The 22,398-nt window shown below is 34.5% G+C and overlaps 1 protein-coding gene across 1 annotated transcript in view; it reads left to right on the top strand.

Moving 5' to 3' along the window:
• Window positions 1–22,398, top strand: part of LRP1B (LDL receptor related protein 1B) — a gene marked incomplete at its 5' end in the record, with an annotated part of 1,521,642 nt that overhangs the window by 529,299 nt on the left and 969,945 nt on the right. The window contains 2 exons of the mRNA XM_061199746.1: window positions 368–496; window positions 16,809–17,066. Coding sequence (XP_061055729.1) covers window positions 368–496; window positions 16,809–17,066 — 387 coding nt within the window. The remainder of the gene's footprint in view (window positions 1–367; window positions 497–16,808; window positions 17,067–22,398) is intronic.

The following is a 22,398-nucleotide window of genomic DNA, read 5'->3' as shown; positions in this document are numbered from 1 at the left end:
AATCCTGAAAAAGCCAGTGTCGTAAACACTAGAACTCTTCAGCAAATATTCATTGGAGTGCATTTTATACCTTTGCACAAATATCCAAGGACTTTTAGCCTACACATCAAAAATGCAAATAAATTATCTTTTAAAGTAAAAGATTTGGTGTTAAGCTTGATCTTTATCTCCATAACTTAAAACGACACTGAATTTTATGTTCAGTTAGCGTGGTTTTGAAAAGATGTATTGGAGTTGGCTCTTTCTCGCTTTTTTTTTTTTTTTTTAAATAGCCTATTTCCAAAGTTTGGAAAAAATGTTTTCTTCAGGGAGAAAAAAAATGCCCAACAATAAATCTGCTTAGAAATGATGTTAATTTGCCTTTTAGATCAAGATGAATGTGCTGTTTATGGTACATGCAGCCAGACCTGCATAAATACGTATGGATCCTATGCTTGTAGTTGCGTGGAGGGCTACATAATGCAGCCAGACAACAGATCCTGCAAAGCCAAAAATGGTAAGTTATCTAATTTTTGGTCCTTCCAGAATTTATTTCCTATTTGCAGTTCTTTTCATTAGAAATGTATATAGTAGAGCAATATGGACTTTGAAGAAATAGATTTTTTCTTCATTTTAAGGAAATGATCCATACTTAGAAAGCCAGAGAAGTTCTTTTAGTTGTCACTGATCACTACAAAACTCCTTCCATTACAGGAAGTTTCTAATGAACAAAAACCTGTTCAAAAGAAATGGATTAATTGATTTGAATTACCCGTCTCTCTCCTGGACTGTATAATAGATTCCTCACTGGTTTCTGTGAGCCTCTGCTTTCCCTCTAAAATTCATATTTCACATAATAGTTCAAGTTATCTGCTAGAATATAAACCAGACCATGTCGTTATTTTGCTTAAAATCTCCCAATAGTTTTCCCTCATGTTGAGCATAAAACCCAAACTTCTCACAGGGCCTCTGAGGGCTAATGGACTAGTACCATTTACCTTTCCATCTCATCTCCTACTTCTCCTTTTATCACACCCCAGCCATACTGGTTTCCTTGTCCTTCAGCCACTTTGCTCTTGAGGTCTTTTCACTTGCTGTTTGATCTGCCTGCAATGCTTTTCCCTGTGATAGTCACATTCTTATCATTCAAGTCTTGGCTAGAATGTAAACATTCAAAACGACCTTCTCTGACCATTCTATTTAAGGGTGTGTACTCTCTCCATCACAATCTTATTTCCCAACTATACTTATTATTCATACCTATTCTATCACTACATGATTTTTTAGTTTTCTTTATAGCACTACCATTTGAAATGAACATATTTATGTATTTGTTTATCATCAGATTTACCCAGAATAATATAAGCAAATTATAATTTGTAAATTATAAATAATTTACCCAGAATAATATAATAAGAATTAATAATAATAATATATTATTTCATAATAATATTATGAAAGTACAGAACTTGTCAGTTTTGTTTGCTGTTATATACTCAGTTCTGACCATTGCCTGGAACATATAGGTACTCAGTGAATATTTGTGGAAGGAAGGGAGAGATTGAGGGAAGGAAGGAGGGAGGGAGGGAGGAATGAAGGAAGGAAGGAAGGAAAAAGAAGGAATTAATTTTTCTTTCTAATTAAGATTACTACAATGAGTGTTCCACTCTTAAGGGTTTGAATTTCATGTTTCAAAACTGCCTTCCCTTTACCTCGTGTCTGCAAATAAAGCCTACTGTTTCTACATAGTGTTCAGTCTTAGTACACCCTGAGTAAATATTGTTGATTTGCTAATGAAATAGCCTTGAGGTGCTGGTAATGACAGGATAACACTAATTTTTTGTTGTTTTTGTGTGTGTGTGTGTGTGAACTGAATTAGCTTGGGAATAATATAGGAAGATATTACACATGGTATTCCATCTGGCATCTTCTCACTTCCTCCAAATCTGGTTTCATTTCCTGCATTTTCAAATTATGAAGTTTTGATAAATTAATGCATGTCCCCTACTCCCTTTTATTAGCAATTGGAAAATTAGGCATGGGAGGGGATTCTCTTTCCTGAAACCAAATTGGGCAAAGCATTGGATTTGCTCTGCAAGCTGCTGCTATTTCCCTTTACATCGTAACCTCATGTTATAATTTCAACTATTTCTCTGAGATAGTATGTTTAATTATTTACAAAACATATTTGTATAGAAAATTACCAAGAAAGGAACTCTTTTACTTCTTAGTTTATTGTTTTCAATTGCTGACTTGGTTTATGAAGCCCTATTTATTTTTCAGGGGCAATCCTCTAGAAAAATTAGGTCAAGTTATCTGTTCCTCTTTTTTTCCACCACTGAGAGTTCTGATTTAATATATCAACGGCCTAAAGAAGTGGAAGGCTTTTTCTTTGCAATTTCTTCTATTGATCCACACAATATTGCTGTGAATACACAGGGAGAGTGTAATGTAATAAACCCTATACAAAGAAGCACTTCCTCTCTTTCTACACAGAAGGGTCTCTGACAGAAAGAGAATGTAGTCAAAGAGGGATGGTACATGATATAGTGCTGCATCTTTGAATGTAGTCAAACAGGGATGGTACATGATATAGTGCTGCATCTTTGAATGTAGTCAAAGAGGGATGGTACATGATTTGATGACTCTAGCATTGATCATGGAATACATATGTAAATGCCTTCACCTCTAGTGGTTGGCTTGATGACCATATTGGCGTACATAGTTAGAACAATACACAGTTTTCATGGGAACATTCCTGTGGTTTGTAGTTTTAGGAAAATGAGTAATATAGTGAGTACAAGTCTATAACATATACTGACTAGTCCTAAAGGTCACATGGATATTTGAACAACGTATCTGTATAATTCAAAAGAAAAACGATCAGTTTTGCTTTAGTTTTCTCATATTTGTAACAAATGTACAGGAGGATTTTTTTGCTTCCATTAGATTAAATGTATTAAAATTCCATTTAACACATCAGCTTTAAATTTTTCTGTGGCAATTTTATTTACTATGGTATTGCTGTGACTGAAGGGTGCTAGGAAAAAGTTATAAAGTAAACCCCATTTGTCTTCAGGCTTTGACTTTCCTCTTTTCCATTACTACCTGGCTGCTTAGATTAGCACCTCTTTTTTTCTTCCTTTAAAATTTTACCCTACTGGATTCTGGAACCTGACTTTCCCTCCGAGTAAAGCCAGAGTTCAAGGGATTCCAGAAGCTGGGATTGTGTGAAATTAGGGAAAGGTTAGAATGGGCTGACCCCAAACAGTAGATGTTTGTAAAATATCCCTAGACTTTAGACAGAAAATGCAACATAAATATGTCAGACCCAGAGGATACAGTGGACAGCTAGAACAGCACACAAGAGGAAAGTTCTGCAAAGGCCTTACTAGATAATAGATGGGAAAATAAAAGTTCCTAGGAAAGGTAGCCTTTTATGTGAAGGCAGAGGGTGGCAGAGTCAGTTGGCTGGGAAGCTGCTTATAAGGTGATGAACTAGTTCAGCACAAAATAATATCATGGTCTCTCCCCAACTAGTCACTCCAAAGCTTGCCTGTGAGATCTTATTTTCAATGTGACAATTGATAGTAAATAGGAAAATGGATTTAAGTTAATTGATTATCCCTCTTTTGTAGTATAATGACCAAATCCAAGTAAAATTCATAAGCCCTAAGAGCACCTTTAAGAAATACCTCTAGTAGGGGGAGGGGATTTTAGGCCCTGTGGCAGTTGGGAGAAGAGATTAATGTTAGGCAGGAGGCCTTTTCATTCTTGAGAATTCATGCAGTACAGACAAATTCTTTTCTTTTCTACACTTAGTACGATTCCCCTGACTACTGAAATATAGAATCAAGTGTTTCAAAGTTGGGAAAATTTCAAAGGTAATCTAGTCCTATACATGTGACATCAAAATAGGTGATTTCCAAGTGGAAGAAAATCTACAGAACTCTCAGTATATGTAAAAAAAAAAAAAAAAAAAAAAACTTTATGCATACTTGATATTACTATGTAGTAGGAAGCATGCTAGAATGTGAATGTCATGATGGATTGTTCATAACTTTGGAATGGGACACACGTTAAAAACTAGTCATTTTTGAGTTAAATGTTAGGACTTGTCATTTGAAAAAAGATGTTTTAAAGTAACTGTCAAGCATCTATAGGTATCCAGTAAAGCATCCTGTATATTTTTACATTTTTCGAAATTAGAGTTCTAATAATGACATCAAATCTGAAAATGAAAAGTTTTTTTGTTTGTTTTTTAATTTAGCTTACTTTCTTTTAAATGATTTAGACTGATTTTGTTACAGAAGTATGTGTTAAATGTGGGCACCCAGGGTTGACAGTGGGCTCATGCAGAACCTGTGAGAGTGAAAATAATAGCTAAGGGTGTTTAATTTATGAACTGTTGGCAATTTTGAATGAACTGATAAATTCAGGCTCCTTGGACTATACTTTTCAGTGTCCTAACCACTTGCTGAAGGCAGGCATTTACCCCAGCATTCAGTTCTATGGAACCTATAGGCCTCTATTGATTTCATCAAAGCAGTAGCAAAATAAAGAGCACTAAGTAATTCTATGCTCATCATTTTTGAGTCACCACATTAAATGGTACCATGTGAGAGAGAGTACACCTTTTTGCCATAGCAACCAGAGTAGTGAGAGAAGAGAGTCCATTAAATAACTTTGAGATTCTATTACAGCTTATGCTTTGCTGTTCACTGATTTGGGCGAGGGTAAGGGGAGACTTTTTAGGCAATGGAATTCTTAGTTGTAAAACATACAAATTATAATCCCTGGGTAATCCATAGAAGCACACCTCCAAACAGTGTTAGAGAGTGTTTTCATAATACTCACTTTCTTTGCCGCAATTTAAAGAAAGAAGGAAGGAAGGAAGGAATGAAGGAAGGAAGGAAGGAAAGAAAAAGAGAGAGAGAAATAAAACAAAATATAACTTCCTATGGCTCCTACTTCTAATCTCTATTATCATCTACTAATAAATACTTTAAAATTTCCTTTTGGAAGGTTGGAGGAATCATCCATGGTTTTCGGTCAAGGCTGGCTCTGCTCATGGGGAGAATAGAATAGGCTGGTACTTGTATAAAAAGGGACAAGCCTGGGAATATTAAAAAAAAAAAAAAAAAAAGGAAAGGAAAGGGAAGAGCCCCTGCTCAGAGTATCATACTCATCAGCCACTTGCGATGCTTGGAATTCAGTTATTAAAGTATAATTGCCTTTTTTTTTTTCTTTTTAAAAGAAACACTCCATATTAAAATTTAAGTGTTCATAGGAAGAGTAACATATTAAGTCTTAGTGACCTTGATAACTTAAGAAACTATGGATCAGATCTGTTTCAGTCTACCATCTGGCTAAGAATGGCTTCCCACAGAATGATATGTGATCACTTCTTGACAACGTGAAGATTCACTATTTAGAGTTTTTACTATTTTTAGATAGTCCAAAGGTCCAGTTCCTGCACAGTTTGTCATTTCATTGAGGCATAACTGTGAATGACACTTGATGACATGATGGTGCATGAGAAGCTCTGAGCTAGGAGCAAGCCTAGTAGACCAGCACCAGCATAGAAATCCAGATTTGTCGTTTTTTACTCAGTCACATATGCATGGAGGAAATGATGTACACTATGGTAAGTGGTAAGTGACAGAGAAGTAGCTCAGTGCCTGGAACAGAGTATGTGCTGGGTAAATGCTTGTTGGATGCTTTAAGCAATTTCCTAAACATTCAGGAAGCAGAATAAAGGTATTGGGATATTGAGGATCAAAAAAAGGAAAGTCAAAAGGCTGGAAGAGATTCAAAGGGTAATGGTTGTTTTTTGGGTTTTCTTGTTTGTTTTGTTTTTGCCAGTTTCATCATGTTATTTAGGGTTCAAGCTGCCTTTGCTGTAGTAGAGGCATCAAAATTGGCTGGGGAGCTCTGCATAATCTCCATAAATGTGCCCCCTCAACCAGTCCCTCCTCAGACAAACATGCAGTCCAAGTGCGTGTTTGCTGTGCAAATACAGCTGGAGAATAAGCGACACCACCTGCAATCAGGCAGTATATCCTAAGCCTCTATTCTGTACAAATACTAGAGCTTCACAACTCCCTTTGATAACGTGGCCTGGCCATTGAAAGTATTTTTCTATTTTTTAGAGTACTTCTACCCTATATCTTCTCTGGCCCTTTACTCAGTTGGAATTCACATTCCATGACAGGACAGGGCAAGGATTTCTGATGGAATTTCCATTACCCAAATTAAGCATCACACTTTTTTTCCCTACCCACACAACTGTTAATGAGTTTGCCAGTATTGAGGTATAAAACTCCTCATGAATATTCTATGTCTGTTTTTGCTGGTTTTTAAAATTTTTTTTTAAAGTTTTTGATTTTTTGTTTCCTGGAGGACATCAGTTTCACAGTCTAACACCTTTCTTGATACCTTAAATCTTTTTTCCAGCAACAAATTTGCAAGATTGATAACAGTCTTACCTGTCATGTGTTTTATGTGTCATGACACCTTTGATTTACCCATAGTCTAAAAAAATATTAGACACAGAAAAAATGCATGTCTTCCATTTTCTTTACCACTTAACATCTTAGCTGCAATCTAGCTGCAGATGTCTTTGTTTGGATATTAAGAATTACGTGGCGACATTTATGGGCTCTAGATTTGACAGTCAGTAAACTTTGTTTTCACAAATGACACAATATATAAGTACAAATTTCTATCATTGTATATTTTTTATAGAATAGCTATTGATTGAACTAATATTTAAATCCTCAGTATAAAATATGTAATAGATCATGTCATGTTCTACAATTAACTCCCTTTCTTTGTCTTAAAATTGGACAAATATAATGAAAAACAAAAAGAAATGAGGCACATTTAAATTCATAGAAATTACAAGTGGTTTAATTTTAAGATTACGCATGGGTATATAATTTTTCTATTGTTTTGTTTGAGAAAAGTGTAAGTATAGCGCTATTGAAATCCTCAGAAAACCTAAGCTTAAAACCTGACAGAAAAAAAAAATTTTTTTTAGAGAGTTTTCAAGGCATCCCCTGTATCAGTTGCAGTCAACAATGTAATAACAACAGTTAGAGAATGTCTCTTGAGCACTCTTCCACCAGAATTCATATTTGCCCTTGACTTTGATGACAGATATTCTGCATATTCTCCCTATTCAAGCTGCTTAACGTCATTTTAGTCCTGAGAAGAAAAAACCCATTGTATTGAATGCATTTTTAAATGTGTGTGAGCATTTCTTCTTTGCACTAGGACTCACACAGCCTCCATCTTTGCTTTCCATGAAAAATAATACTTGCCAAGTTATTAGACAAATTATATCTTAACAGACTTTAGAGGTTTAGAACAACATACCATCAAATTACAAGGGATATATATCTAGTAAAGTAGCTAAAAGTTTGGTATATGATCACTATTGAGTATTTAGAACTAGTCTGTTTTTTTAATAGCAAAGTAGAAGAAGGGTCTTACCTTCTTATCACTTACTTAAACCTCTGTTGTCAATGTTACCAGTGACCTCTAGTTGCTTAATTACTCAATTATCAGTCCTTAGCACACAACTGATCCTGTCTCCTCCTTGAATACTTTCCCTTTTAAAGAGTGTATTCTTGGAGTTCTCCTCTTACCTTACTGGGCATTTTTTTCCCCTCAGTTTATTTTGCTGCATAATCCTCATTTTGTCAGTATTTTCAGCATGACTCAGTGTTCAGTCCTTTGGACATCTTCTCTTCTTTTATTGATTTCCTAAGTGCTCTCATCCTGTATCATGACTTTAAAAACACATCCTCTTCCATGGTTTTATTAAACATCTAGAGACTGAGACTTGCCAGTTTTTATCACCAGCCCTGAGCGCTTTGTTGAACACCAGATTCACTTGAATATTGAGATCCAACTTACCATCTCCATTTGGAAATTTAATGGAAGTATCAAACTCTATCTGTCCCAAGGTCTTGATTCTCTCCCCTAATAATGCTTTCTCCAGTGATGGCCATCTTGGTTAATGTGACCCCATTCACCCAATTGTCCAAGCCAAAATACTGGAGTCTCCCTTGACTCCATTCTTTCTCTCAAACCCTTTATTTCAAACTTTTAAATACGTTCTGAATTGGACTACTTTCTCTAAAGAACAGCCTGCATCCACATTACTACCAATGCTTTACCTTTCTTCATAGAATTTAACACTGCCAAAAAAATATTAAATAGTATTGGTTTACCTGCTTATTGACTTTTTCCTCCACTAAAATGTAAGCTCTACAAAAACAAAAAATCTTGTTAGTTTCGTTAACTGCTGTATCTCTAGCATCTAGACGAATGCGAGGCGGAAGCTAGTCATGCTCAATAAATCTTTGTTAAATGTATAAATAAATATGCAAACACTGAGACAGTATTTTCTTTTTAGGAGACAAAAGTGGCTTTTTAAAGGACCCATGCTTTCAAACTGGAAATATTTTTAAAGCAATTTTTTAAATGTTTTTTATTGTGGTAAAAGTCACATAATATAAAACATAGTATTTTAACCATATTTAACTGTACATTTCAGTGGCACTAAGTACATTCACATTGTTGTGCAACTCTCACCATCATCCATCCCCCCAATTTTTCACCTTCCTAAACTGAAACTCTGTCCCCATTAAACGCTAACTCCCCATTCCCCCTCCGCACCCCCGCACCCCCCAGCCCGTGGCATCTACCAGTGTACTTTCTGACTCTGTGAATTTGAATATTCTAGGTACCTAGTATAAGTGTAAAGCAATTTTTAAATGAGCCAATATCTATTACTTATTAAACTCAATCATTACCAATTTATAAATTAAAGGGACATGTCTGAATTGGGAAAAATGTGCTTCTATAGCTAAAGAAGTTTCTGTTTGCCACAATTAGAAAGGTGATTAGGAGATTCAAAAGTAGCCATAGGCCACCTCTCAGTAACTAATGTGAATTGACCATCCCTGGACTCTCTGCTAATTTTAATATTAATTCAGTAACCTAAAATTTGAATGAATCATACTCTGAGATTTTGAGATTTACCAAAATAACCCTTCAATTTAATTAAATTTATACTTTAATTAATTAAATTCAGTATAATTAAATTTCATTTTCCTGATTAAAAATCACAATGCATTATTTTTGTCATTTTACTTATTGAAATACACTATCATTCTTAAACTTAAAAAATCAGTAAAATATCTTTAATAACATTGGCGAATCCATATTCAAACAGCCCTTCATGTGCCATTCATTTATTGACCACTTACCATGTGCCAAGTAAGACCTTCCAGTTAGTAGGGGAAATATAATACTTCCTTGATCTGGTGGATCGACTCTTTAAGAAACAGGGAAATTGTGAGAGCTGCTGATTTGCAAAATGAGAACCTCTTTTAGTGTGTGTGTGTGGCACGATGTTATTGGCTTTAATTGTTTTTCAGAAAATGTTCCTTATTCCTGCGAAACAACGTATTTCATTGCTTCTCAATCATCACATTTCACATTGAAATATCCTCTAAGTGAAGGTAGCGTTATTTCACTATTAACATCCAAATAACAAAAAGGTTACATTGTTTTAAAGTCTGTAATTCAGGTTGTTCGGTAGTTTACCTGAGTGAGTTTTCACAATGCCCAAGACAAGATTACAAAAGACAACACTGACCTAATATGCCAGCACTAAACCCGTCACCTTCTCGTAAAACAGACTGCTTTTTTTCCTGTTCTTCCCTAACACCCAAATCTCACATTTCCACAGAATCCTTGACCCCATGTCCCTTATTATCTACATAAAACAGTCACTACAGTTTAAAACTTCGACTTTATTACATCACCCCATCTCTATGTAGGAACACAATACCACCCATTTTAGGTTCTTCTACCTATTTTCTGAGAAATTAAAATAGCGTTTCCCTGTTCAGTAATCCAGATATTCGATACCTGTGTCTACAAGTTTTGTTTTGTTTTTTACTGATAACCTTGGGTTACCTTCTTTATAATTAAAAAGATAAATACCTTTCTCGATTTATATGTGTGAAATTTAATGTGTTCCTGAACCTCTGTGGATTCTCTGGGGCTTACATTTCTCCACTGGCCCCTGCTTCCAATAGAAATGTCGGCACACATGGTCATTCTTTCTTTCTGTATTGCATCAATCTAAAGGAGAACAGAAATACCTTTTCCTTTTTACCTAACTCCTTTCCAACCTCACTCCAGAGTACTACCACCAAGGCAGTGTATAAACAAGACTTTTACATACTACCTTCCCATCTGATTTGAATTATATTACACCACTTTAAAAGTAAAAGCAAAAACAATTTTAGAAATTAAATGGAAAATATATCTATCCTACTATATTCTACTCACGCATATCCTATTCTATGTATCATTTCCCAGTTGATCTTCAAGATATTTTTGCTCGTTATACTCTTTCTAAAATTTATATTGACTTTCCATTGCACCCCAAATTAAAAATAAGTTTATGATCTTGACATTAAATGACCTGTGCAATGTTTTCTCAACCTACTTTCTCAGCTACTGCAAGCTCTATGTGAGTTTGAATCTAGTTCTTTTTACTTAGTAGCTTTGTGATCTTAAGCAAGTTACTTAAACTCTAAATAACTTAGTTTTCTTACCTATAAAATGTGGATAATATTAGCACCTGATTCTTAGAGATGTTGTGAGTATACAATAAACTGATAAAGATGAAGCTAGCTCCTAAAATATGCTCAAAAAGTTTGCTATTGTCATTATCATGAAGTACTTTCACCACTAATGCATGCTGTACCCTCAGAAACTGAAAAACTGAGGTTAGTATCTTCCCAACACATCTTAGTCTTTCCCACATCTGTGCTTTTGTCAAAGCTGTTTGTTTCACCTGACTTCATTTTTTTCTTCTTCTTCTTCAGCTTTTTTTTTTTTTTTTTTTTTTAATCTCTGCATGTCCAATTCCTATTCTTCCATCAAGGCAAAGCTGGAATCAAATGTCGTCATCATTAAGGAACTTTTAACTCTATTAAACAGATATGTGTTTGTACATTTGTGCTGCTGTAACAAAATATCACAGACTGGGTAACTTATAGATAACAGAAATTTATTTCTCTAGAGGCTGGAAGTCTGAGATCAGAGTGCCAGCATGGCCTGTGAGGGCTGTCTTCTGGGGTGCAGACATATTGTATTTTCACATGGCAGAAGGTGCTAGGGATCTCTCTAGAGCCTCTTTTATAAGGGACTCATCTCATTCATAAGGGTTCCAGCTTTGGGACCTAAGCACCTCCCAACTGTCACCTCCCAATACTGTCATCTTTGGGGGTTAGGATTTCAACATATGAATTTAGGGGACTCAAACATTCAATCATAGAAAGATATATCTAAACATTCTTTGGAACTAAATGTTACTATACATGTTTTATGAAAGGTACCAAACCTGACTTAAAAAATATAGACTTTTATATATATTTAGAGATGTATATATATGTATATCAATTTTTCTGTTAGTTATATCTTTTTTGAAGACAGGCTGCCCTGCTGGTCCCCTTCAGATACTAGCTGAATACCTTAGAGCTATCAATTCTAAAAAGTAAAATAAAAAATACAATAAAGCGTTTTCATCCAATCAGTTAAGAGTTTAGTATAAATGCATTGTGACAATAAAAGGTAGTGCTAAGATAAATTACAGTCTAGTTGTAGTAATTACATTTTCTTGCTTAGGTGAAAACTGTTCTTAATGCATTTTAATGTTTCCACATTCGATTCATATTTTACTTTTTCTTTTGTAAAATCTGATAAAATAGTTTCCTCTGACATGTGGCACAGCATGTACTTATTCTAAATATCATTCAGTTCAGTAAAGAGATTTTTCCATTGACAAAATAGTTGAGGAAAATGGAGAAACAAATTTGGCCGTATATGTTTTGGAAATGAAAATATTTCAGCCCTGTATCTTTTTTTCACTTATATGGTTAACTTTATCCACATTTTCAGTTTGGTTTAGTTGACTTTGGTCTATAATTTATTATATTATTTGAATAATGCTTTTTTTCTCTTTTTTAAACATTAATTTCCTCCTAGTATTTCACATTCAACTTTTTTTGTTCATTGCATAATTTTAGAAGTTTTCTTTTCTTTTTTTAAAAATTTAGTCTCTTATACAGATTGCTCTTCATTTTTGTTGCATATAGTTACACTTCACTTCCTATGAGGGTTTGCATAATTTTTTGCTACAAGTTGTTATCATTCTTCTCATTTCTAACTTCATTGTATTTTCTTTATTATTAAAGACTTTATACATTTCTATATGATAAACTAAAAATAAAATTGTTTAAATTCTTCTTTAAGTTATTTTAAGTTTGTATTGGTTGAAAACCAATTCTTTGGGCTGTACAGATAACAATTTTCCTTTTTCCCATGTTTTAGTCTGGCTCTTCATTTTATATACTTTACATGGAAGTTATCATTTAACCTTTTAAACAGTTGAACCTCATTCTTTTTTTTTTTTTTTCTCATCTTTGAAATAACAGATATTGAGGTGCACCTACCTAACTTCATTCACTGGAGATAATTACTCACAATTACAGAATTAATTAGGGGAAATCAGAACACAGTATAACTAGATAATACATATTTTTCTATGTGTATATGTGATATAGATACATTTATTATGTACATAAATATTTATTAGGCTTATATTTATTTTTAATTATCTGAATCCACAATTCCAATTACTTAAAGTGAAACTAGCTGAATTAATATTCTTAGAATTGAATGGAAGAATAGGGAGTTTAAATGAAGCTGTAAAAATTAGTTTTATTCACTCTGAAAACATTTATTTAACATCAACTATCTGTCAAAATCATATTATTATAAGTATATAAAAACATTTTTAGTATATTCTTGACTATGAGAGGAGAAGGATATGTTTGCAAGGATATGGTTATAGTGGCTTGGAATTTAAAGAGATATTTTTATGAATCTAGTCAAATGAGATATTTCATGTTTCCAAGCTTCTCTTTTTAATTCTCAGTTTTCTAATCAGTTTTTAAAAATTATGACACTGATTAATATAACATGATAGGAAAAAAATCACATTCTGATTATACACATCTCTATAACTGTTTGGGAGAGAAAATACTCTTTTTTATGCTGTTGATATATGGGTGGGAGTGAAGAGGATGAGGACAGTTTTCCTCCTCCAACATGAATCAGTTGACAGCCTATCGTAGAGGTTTGTTCAACTTAAGTCTTGATTCTCTATGCCAGAGTATTGACTGAGGGCTTTCTTGTGTTCCAATCTCTTCTATGTGAAGGTTAATATTTATTACTTCTCATTAAGTGTTGATGTAGAAAACCCTTTGACTGAAGTAATCTGATGTGTTTTCTAACTGTTCCTTCAAGGAAACTGTTCACTGACTCTCCGTGTGGCATCTGATATGAGCATCACATTTATTCTGACCAGTCTTTTATCATCATTACCCAAGCTAATGATGATCTTCACTTGGCATGTGGAAGCATGTGGTAATAATACCCACTAGAGATCAGTGTAGTGCGGGTAGAGACAGATAACCTTTGTCAGGCCTATGCCCCCTTTCATCATGAAGTAGGAAAAAAAAAAGATTTATATCCCTAGCCCCTGATGATTTTTGTGGGTTCTTGTGTTTCAGTAGCTTCTCCCACTCCCATATCAGGCCTTATGTTTTATTTGTCTTACGTGGGAAACCATAGATAATAATTAGCAGAGACACATGAGTATTACTTCAGTAAAGCACATCACAACTAACACCAGAAGTATCCTTCCTCCAGTATGTCATTTGAATTTTAAAAGTCACCATTATTATATCAAACCATGTCAATTTATGAAGCACCTGACTTTCTCTTTATTGGCTTTCTGTTTATCTGAAGCTTTAAAATCAGTGGTTGATACGTTTTGCATTAAGATAAGCAACTGACTCACTCAAAAAGCAGCTACAAAAATCAAATAGATTGATTAGTTGTGTCCAGTAAGCATTGCCTGTGTTGACCATTAATTTATTTTTATCTCAGTTTCTCAAGAGAAATTCAGTGTTCCTTCATATTCCAGCCTCTCTTCAAAGAATGTTTATGACATACTTACATTTACTGACTGGTAGGCAGTTTAGAAATTGTTGTCTACATCTGCACTTCTTACAAGCTTGGCAGTAGTGGTTCATTTTTGAATGAGAGGTGATTTCACTAAAGGTCATTTTGGCTGTCAAATGAGGACCATAAGCACTGACATTAGTGTCAGTATGTCTTGTTAACCTGATAACACAGCTGTCTAAGACACCTTCCTAACCTGAGAAATCCATCCATGATCCAACAGGCTTCAGGAGTGCCAAGGTCAACTGGAAAACAAACAGAACTAGTACTGTTGAAAAGAGACCAAGTTTAGACTTCCACATTAAGGAATGGCAAGGGCAAGTATTACATGATTCAAGATGGCTTTAAGAGATTGAGAGAGGAGCCAGCTGGCTAACCAAGCTCAGATGTAGTCACTTGACAAGGTTACATAAGCAGAGACAGTTCACAATTTTACTGATTCTTCTAAGAGAACTCTTTATTTTGGAAATAATATTAGTATTTTTGAGACTTAACTTTTTGTTGGTTTATACCAAGCAGTCCAGGGACAAGTTCACTTCTCCATTGGGAAGAAACGGTTGGGCTATAATCTCACTGAGGTTGTATTGTTGTTTACTTTTGTTTATTTTGTTGTTTTAAGATAAAAAAACATTTAATGCCTTTCTGAAGGCAGAGAAGAATCCTATGGCTTGATTGAAGTAATTTCTTATTAGTAAAAATTCAAATACTCATGGAAGGCCTTGGGATGCATTTCAGAGTTGACATTTCAGGCCTGTGAGGGAAGACCCAAAATCATCTTCGTTGCAGAGCTCTTCTATTTGAAAGATACACAAGGAGCCTGATATTCCTACTTCCCCAAGAAATGATGAAGACCATTAAGTAATGTGTTCAAAATGTTAGACGTTTAATTATATTAGCCATAGTATGTACATTTGCTTTTCTCCTACCATTACAGTGCTCAGTATCAGTGTCTTGAATGATCTAATAATGTTTATGAAATTTTCTGAAGAGACAGTGTTTCTCTGGATTCCATCCATAGGTTAAGAAATCCAAATTACTTTGTAACGTTTCACAGAATGTTTCTAACAAACTCTACTGTGTAAGGGTTCCATGTGTCCTTTGGACTTATTCAGAAAGTTTGTAGTGAACGACCAATAGGTTCCAGACTTTTTATAAATGCTAGAGATAACATCAGCAGAAGTAGAAAAATATACCAGAGAAATAAATAAGATATATACAATGTATGGTAGTGATAAGTGAAAAATAAACTCGGGAAGGTGTACTGAGAGTGTAGGGGCTTGTAGTTTTTTACAAGATAAAGTGGTAAGAGAAGTCCTCACCAGAACGGTGACATCCAAATAACACCCAAAAGGAGGTCAGCATGTCAAGTCGGCCATTCTGAAATATGATGATTATTCTAGGAAGAAGGAAGAGCCTCTGAGATGGCAGCTTACTTGGCTTGTTCACAGAACAATAAGAAGACCAGTATGTGTGCAGCAAGATAAACAAGGGTGGGAGTAGTAAGGAGATGAAGGAAACGAGGTCAAAGAGTAATGAGAATACACATCAGATGGGGCTTTATAAACCATTTTAAAGGCTTTGACTTTCCCTCTGATTGAAATGGGAACCCTTTGAGGAACTGGGCAGAAGACTTGCTTGATCTGCCTTAACATTTTAAGGATATGACTGGCTATTGTGTTGCCATAGACTCAGGAAGAGGAGGGCATAGGTGGAGACAGAGAAACCAGTTGGAAGGCAGTTGTAATTATCTGGTTGAGACGTGATGGCAACTTGGGGCAGGATGGTAGTAGGAGTTACTGATGTGTTTGACGTCAGAGTCAAAGAGATTTGTTGACACGATGGATGTAAGGCAGCAAAAAGGAGAAGTTGGAGGTTTCCAAATTTTCCCTATTCCCTAATTAGCACGAAAGCTACTCTGAATATGACTATAGAGCTAAACTCTTTCAACGCTAATTTTACATGGACTTTTACTGTTAACTTTATATGTTAAAGGTATTGTGATTCCAGTCAATTAGTATGTATTTACCAAAAACTCACCAATCCTAGCACAAACAAAGATGCATTGTTCCAAAAAGTGGTAGTGAACAAGTTTCTTTTACCTCGAGAATCTTATTTTCCTGACTGTAGAGAAGAAATGTGAAAGGGACTGGTTCAGTGACCATGATCTAGTCACTAAGGAAATGTGTGATTGTTTGGCTCCAGGGGTCAGTCAGGGAGCCGATGAGCCTGAGGTCACAGGTGCTCTTTGTATGAGGCTGTGAGCTTTTCATGTTCCACTCCAGAGAATCTATTTCTGACCTCATACATCCACTTCAAAAAAGCGTGCCCTTGCTCACAAGGGAAGTCTATAACACTGTATGGAGAGGTCAATCCAGATCCATCATCATTGCTAGAAAAACAACTCACAGCATTTCCTTTGTTTACCAACAGTGAAAGCAAATAGCATTGTCCTCATATTTAGACAACACATTATGACTAAGGAAATCAAGAATACAAATGCTCAGTGGACTATGTTGTCCTTAAAGAAATGAAGTGATATAGTTACTGAAGCATATACAGGTTACTAAAAAATATGTTTGGCAAGCAATTTTTTAAATTGTAAAGATGCATTAAAAATATAGGAATAACTTTTAATGAGTAATGCAAAATTATTTTTAGAAAAGTGACTCTTTTACTGAACTCACTTTCCTCTTTCTGTTTTATTCCAGAACCTACAGATAGGCCGCCTTTGCTGTTAATTGCAAATTCTGAAACAATTGAAGTTTTCTATCTTAATGGAAGTAAAATGGCAACCCTGAGCTCAGTCAATGGAAATGAAATTCATACTCTGGATTTTATTTACAATGAAGATATGATTTGTTGGATTGAATCGAGAGAATCTTCAAATCAGCTTAAATGTATCCAGATAACAAAAACAGGAAGATTAACAGATGAATGGACAATCAGTATTCTTCAATCCTTTCACAGTGAGTTTCGATTTATATTATATGCCACCCTTTAAGAATTTCGTTTGCAGACCAGTAGACAGGATTCTTAGATTTTCTAGCATAGCTAATGGCTTTTGGAAAGCTATATATGCAAATATGAATGCACTTAAATAAGTGTATTCCCTACGTGTTTTGCATACCCACACATATACACATAGAATTGCACTGTTTATGTAAGCAGTACATTGAAGGGTTAATTTTAATTCTTTCTTTAATGCTTATTGCAGTATCACCTAGATGAGAATTGTGATTTTTTCACTGAATGATAGTTCACAATGTGATAGTGAAGGTGGGATTAAAAAACAACAACAACAAACAAGAAACAGATTTGATAATTATAAGCTCATCAACTGTAGTGTTTGTTAAAATACCTTGAAAACTATTAGTTTTATGCTAATTGGTAACAACTACCTGTGTTTGTTGACTTTTTTCCTAGTAAATCAGAGTTTTTATATATCTTCTTCCAAAAGAGTAATTTGTAATTTGTGATTCACTTGATTTCTCATGTCGGAAATTCACAAACTATTAAAGGTCTTTCTCTTTCTGTATATCACATTGTCACATGCATATACATCCCCCCCTCACTATTCTGCTCTCTACCCCTCCCACATGAGAGTATAAAAATTTATTTGTGCTTGCCTGGGGAAACTGCATGAGAATTTCAAGATGTATTCATTTATTTTATGATTTACAGAAAAAACTTATTCTTACAAATGCTACTAATATAAAACTTGGTAGAGAAATGAAGGAAATGTACAATCAAGTTAAGAGGAAAAAAAAAGAGTGCTGTGATAGAATAAATTTAGTTTTCAGATGTTGAATGTTTGGTGATTTGAATTCAATAATCATATTTTATTGATGTTTGTGATGTACAGTTTCAGGGACTGGTTATTGATCCTTATGAAATGTAAGAAAATAATACTATGTAATGTTTGATAATTATGATTAGATTGAATAAAAGCAGTGGCAAAGATTGCAAGAAAAATGGAATATGAAGTGAACAGAAGTAAATGTTTAACAAATAGAATCCAACATTTTGAAGATTTTCTTAACATAAGTAAAACAATTGATAAGGTCATTTATTGTGACAGTGGACCAAAAATGCCTAGTGAAAACAGTGGACGCTGTCTATTTCAAGGATTCCATGGAGAAATGATAATTCATAATAAACAGTAAATAACTAGTGGTAGTAGCACAAGGAATGTTTCTATGTGATTTGAGTATTTCAGACATTGGCTCAGCCAGCAGTTGAAAATCATTTGAACAAAAGACTCTGGTTTCTGCCATGTTAGTGATTACCTCAACTAATCCAAATGTATTTGCCCCTAGCAAATGGAATACTGGCAGTCAAATAGCTAGAATATTCACTAGGTCATCAGGTAAAATTATTTTCCAAGGTTACTTAAGCAACTTTTTTTCTACATTTAATATGCCCTAATAATAGTAGTAATCCTTTCTTTAATATGTATTTTTAAACAACTTTAATAGTACATCTCAGATTGGTCAAGCAACTCTACATTAGAATATTTGTAGAAAATAATTCAGAACTTAGATCTCATGTGATTTATAAACAATTCTTGGCAAATCTAGAAAAATAGAGATTGATTTTGTTAGGTAGTTCACTAAAATGATGAACAGACATTCATTTTGAACTATACAAAATTAATGCAATGGAAACATCTTAATTAGAATAAATAGTTGTTAATGAAGTCAGATTTAAGCCATGCAATTCCAGTCACTTTAGAAAGAAGTGATTAAATGTGTGGAAGTAATACAGTGATGGGAGTGGGACAGAGGTGTGAGCTGGGCTGGGCTCCTCTATCATTGCTTGTAAGCCATGTATTTTATCAACATGTCACAGAACAGCTTCCAATGGGCTCTGCATTCACCATGACAATTTGTGAGTTGATAATGAAGTTTGAATATTCTTTGCATATGTAATTACTTAAAATCTCTGTTGTACCATATAAGCAAAAATAATGAACTAATGGGAGTATGCCTGAATACCTGTCACTAGCCACTATTCCAGAGATTATCTCTTTAGGTTTTCCTCCCTCATTATCTTTAGATACTTTTCTCTGAATTTACCTGAAGAAAACATTCTTTTTTGGAAAAAAATAAAGCTTTTATTTTTCGAAGTATTACTATGAGGAGAATCATTACAGGTCAAACCGACTTGAAATTAAAATTTACATAATATTTTAGTAAACATCTTATTGCAATATTAAAATTTTTATTGCATATCTCATCTCACTGGATACCCACCACATCTCTGTGGAGTATGCAGGAGAGATACTCTTCCCATTTTATAATAGACACAATTTTAACTACAGAACTAAGATGTGTTAGGCAATACTGAATGGCTAAAAAGAAGGCAGAGATAGGACATCTAAATCCTATGTTCTTTCTTCTACATTAACAAAGGCAAATACAGGTCCCTTCAAAGAATTTCCCAAGTCTAGCACAAATAATCATATCTACAACTTATTAAATGTGCTAAAAGACTACATGCAATAGGGAGGCATTATTAGTCCCCTTATGCTGAAGGGAAAAATCGAGACTCTGAATTTGAGCCAGACTTCTTAGCCTTCGCTACACCACACTGCCCCAGTGGTCTCAACTTTTGTTTTTCATTTCACAGCCAAAACAATCAGGTACACTAACATTAGTAACAGTGGCTCACAAAGACAGTGTCTACATGGGAGAGAGGTATAAGAATCTTGAAAGGGGGTGGACAAGATGAGTTGTACCAAGGCCATGTCATTTGAAAAGGCCCAACACATGATTCTGATACGGCCACCTAGGGAGGCCTACCTTTAATACTGAGAATCATGTCTAAGCAATATTGTGAGAGAATGAGGAAGACTGATAATAATGTGCTCAATAAACTCTATTGACAAAAGGAACATTGGGGAAAATGCTAGAGATTATATTTTGTATTGAATTCATTCTTCTTTATAAAGATACTTGATATTTATTAGCTAGTATTTTTGCCTGAAAGTTACAAAATACTAGATTTTGAAGAAAATTTTGGAATTAAGTGTTTTGTAAGCAAAATTTGTTCTCCAGGGATTCACGTAAAGTACATTTACGGCAACTAATTATTTCTCCCAAGTTTTTCTTGGGGAGTACTGTGGTAGGAACACAGATACCTAAAATCAGCAAAAATGATGGGATCCCTAACAGTAGTGATGCTCAGCTATTTTCCTCAGGGCAAAGTGCACAAAGATGATTGAGACAGATAAGATTATTTTCTGGGTGTATTCCTTATTAAGGAAGATGATTCAGGACCAATTGTTCTCTTCCAGGTATATAGTAGATACTTTCATTCTGTTTTTATGTATATTCAGTATTCTGCAAAATTTGAGTATCACTTATTAGGATTCTAATTTAGACTTAACCAGCTTGTCTTCATCCATTCATGGGCTCAGCTACAGTCTAGCAGAGCGTGCCAGGCCAAAAACTATAAAGGATTGCTTATTCTTTATACACTTTGCTTCTGAATTAGCCCCATTCACTGGCTTTTATCTTTCTTTTATTTGGTCTGTTTCGATATCAACTTAACTCATTTTCCATTTGAACCTCTGCCTTGATCCTTGATTGGATAATTTTTGGATTCACTTTACCCATGTCTTTTCTCAATCCTATTTCTTTCCATTGAGTTAGCAATTCTCTAATAATCGTATAATATTAATAGATGACATTTACTGAATGTTTATTTTGTGCATTAACAATTATACACATATACCTCTCTACTATCACAAAAATTATATATGTATACTGTATAAAATAGTTTATAGATAAGACAATGAGCTTAAATAAATGAAATACTTTTTTAATTTAAAGGAAACCTTGACCTCTTAATCTCAATAGATACTGAGTAATGGCCTTTCTTAATTGTGCAGTATTCCCTATTTGCTTCTACCCAGCCTAGGAATTTCATAGCCTTCAGTGCTTCACAAGCATCCTCCATCAAGTTATGACTGGACAAAAATGACCAGGCTGTGTCCCTACTGTAAATACAAGCATAGCAAGCATAGTCTTGGGACAAAATAATCAACCTATAAGAGTAGAAATGCTAGATTCAAATAGTGTCAGCTCACAGTGAGTCTGCACTTTAGAAGATGATCATGGAACTTTGCAGCAACACCCTAAGATTACACAGTATCACATAATGGTATAATCATCATAGAAACTTGGCATGCAGTATTTAAGCATGGGACTTGTAAATAAAGTATTTTTATGACCTTTCCTCTGCAATTATCTTTCTCCATCTGATTGGAGAAAAGTCATTCACATTGTTTTAATTTGCCTTTATATGATTACTAGTGAAGTTGTCCACTCCATTGTGGACTTATATGTTCACGTCAATCTCGACAGATCTGCTTGAGTGATCATAATGCTCCATTGCTTAAAATTAAAATACAAAATATTCAGTGGCTTCCCATTTATCTAAGGAAAAAATGAAACTTCATTTTACGGCTTCTCTGCAGGCCTCTACCTTGCCTCCCCCCACTCAAATCACATGTTCCACCTAAAAAAAAAATACTAGCACTTCCTTTAATGCACTTTGTTTTCTCATTTCCATGTATGTTTATATATGCTGGTTCTTCACCATAGGCCGTAGTTGTCATTTCCTATAACCAAGTGTCTCTTTCTTACTCATGTTTTAAGGTATAATATCCTTTCCAAAAGTTTTTCTTTTCAGCTTAGCAGCCCTTCCTATGTGATCCTGGGACATCATAGTACAAATGCATTATATTTTATTTGTGTGTTTACCTGTCAGATTCCCAAATAAAGGGTAACTACTTTAAGTTTAGGATGTGTGTTTTATTCATCTTTGAATCAGATTTCAGCAAAATGCCTATCTGTTCTAGAATAAACATAGGTAACAAGTAAAAGATGAGGGTGGAGAATTAGAGGGGAGAAGGGTAAGACCAACTTCTGGAGAGACCATGCCAAATCACTACTAGAGACATGGAGAAAACCAGTCTGCACTATGGCTAAGTAAGATCTTTTCTGTGCCTAGATAATAGCCTCACATGTTAATCTTGGTGTCCTTGAGATACAGGTCTGTTCAGCAACTACTGGCTTTTATTTGGGTTCAATCTCTGACTTCCCCAGGGTCAGTAAATTTGCCTATAGATTCATTTTGGAACCTAACCTCGATGACAATGGAAAAAACTTGATCCAGATCTGTTTGAGTCTTCCCACCCCCCAAAGCAGTTGTAATTAAACAGTATTGGAGCCAAAGGTCTTAAAATAGAGGTCAATTAATTCTTAGCACAGGAATAAAATAGAACAACACAGC

Source organism: Eubalaena glacialis, chromosome 1, assembly GCF_028564815.1.
Source record: "Eubalaena glacialis isolate mEubGla1 chromosome 1, mEubGla1.1.hap2.+ XY, whole genome shotgun sequence".
NCBI classification, from domain to species: domain Eukaryota; kingdom Metazoa; phylum Chordata; class Mammalia; order Artiodactyla; family Balaenidae; genus Eubalaena; species Eubalaena glacialis.
Note: the sequence above shows the minus strand (reverse complement) of the source record. Positions and strands in the feature narration are given on the sequence as shown.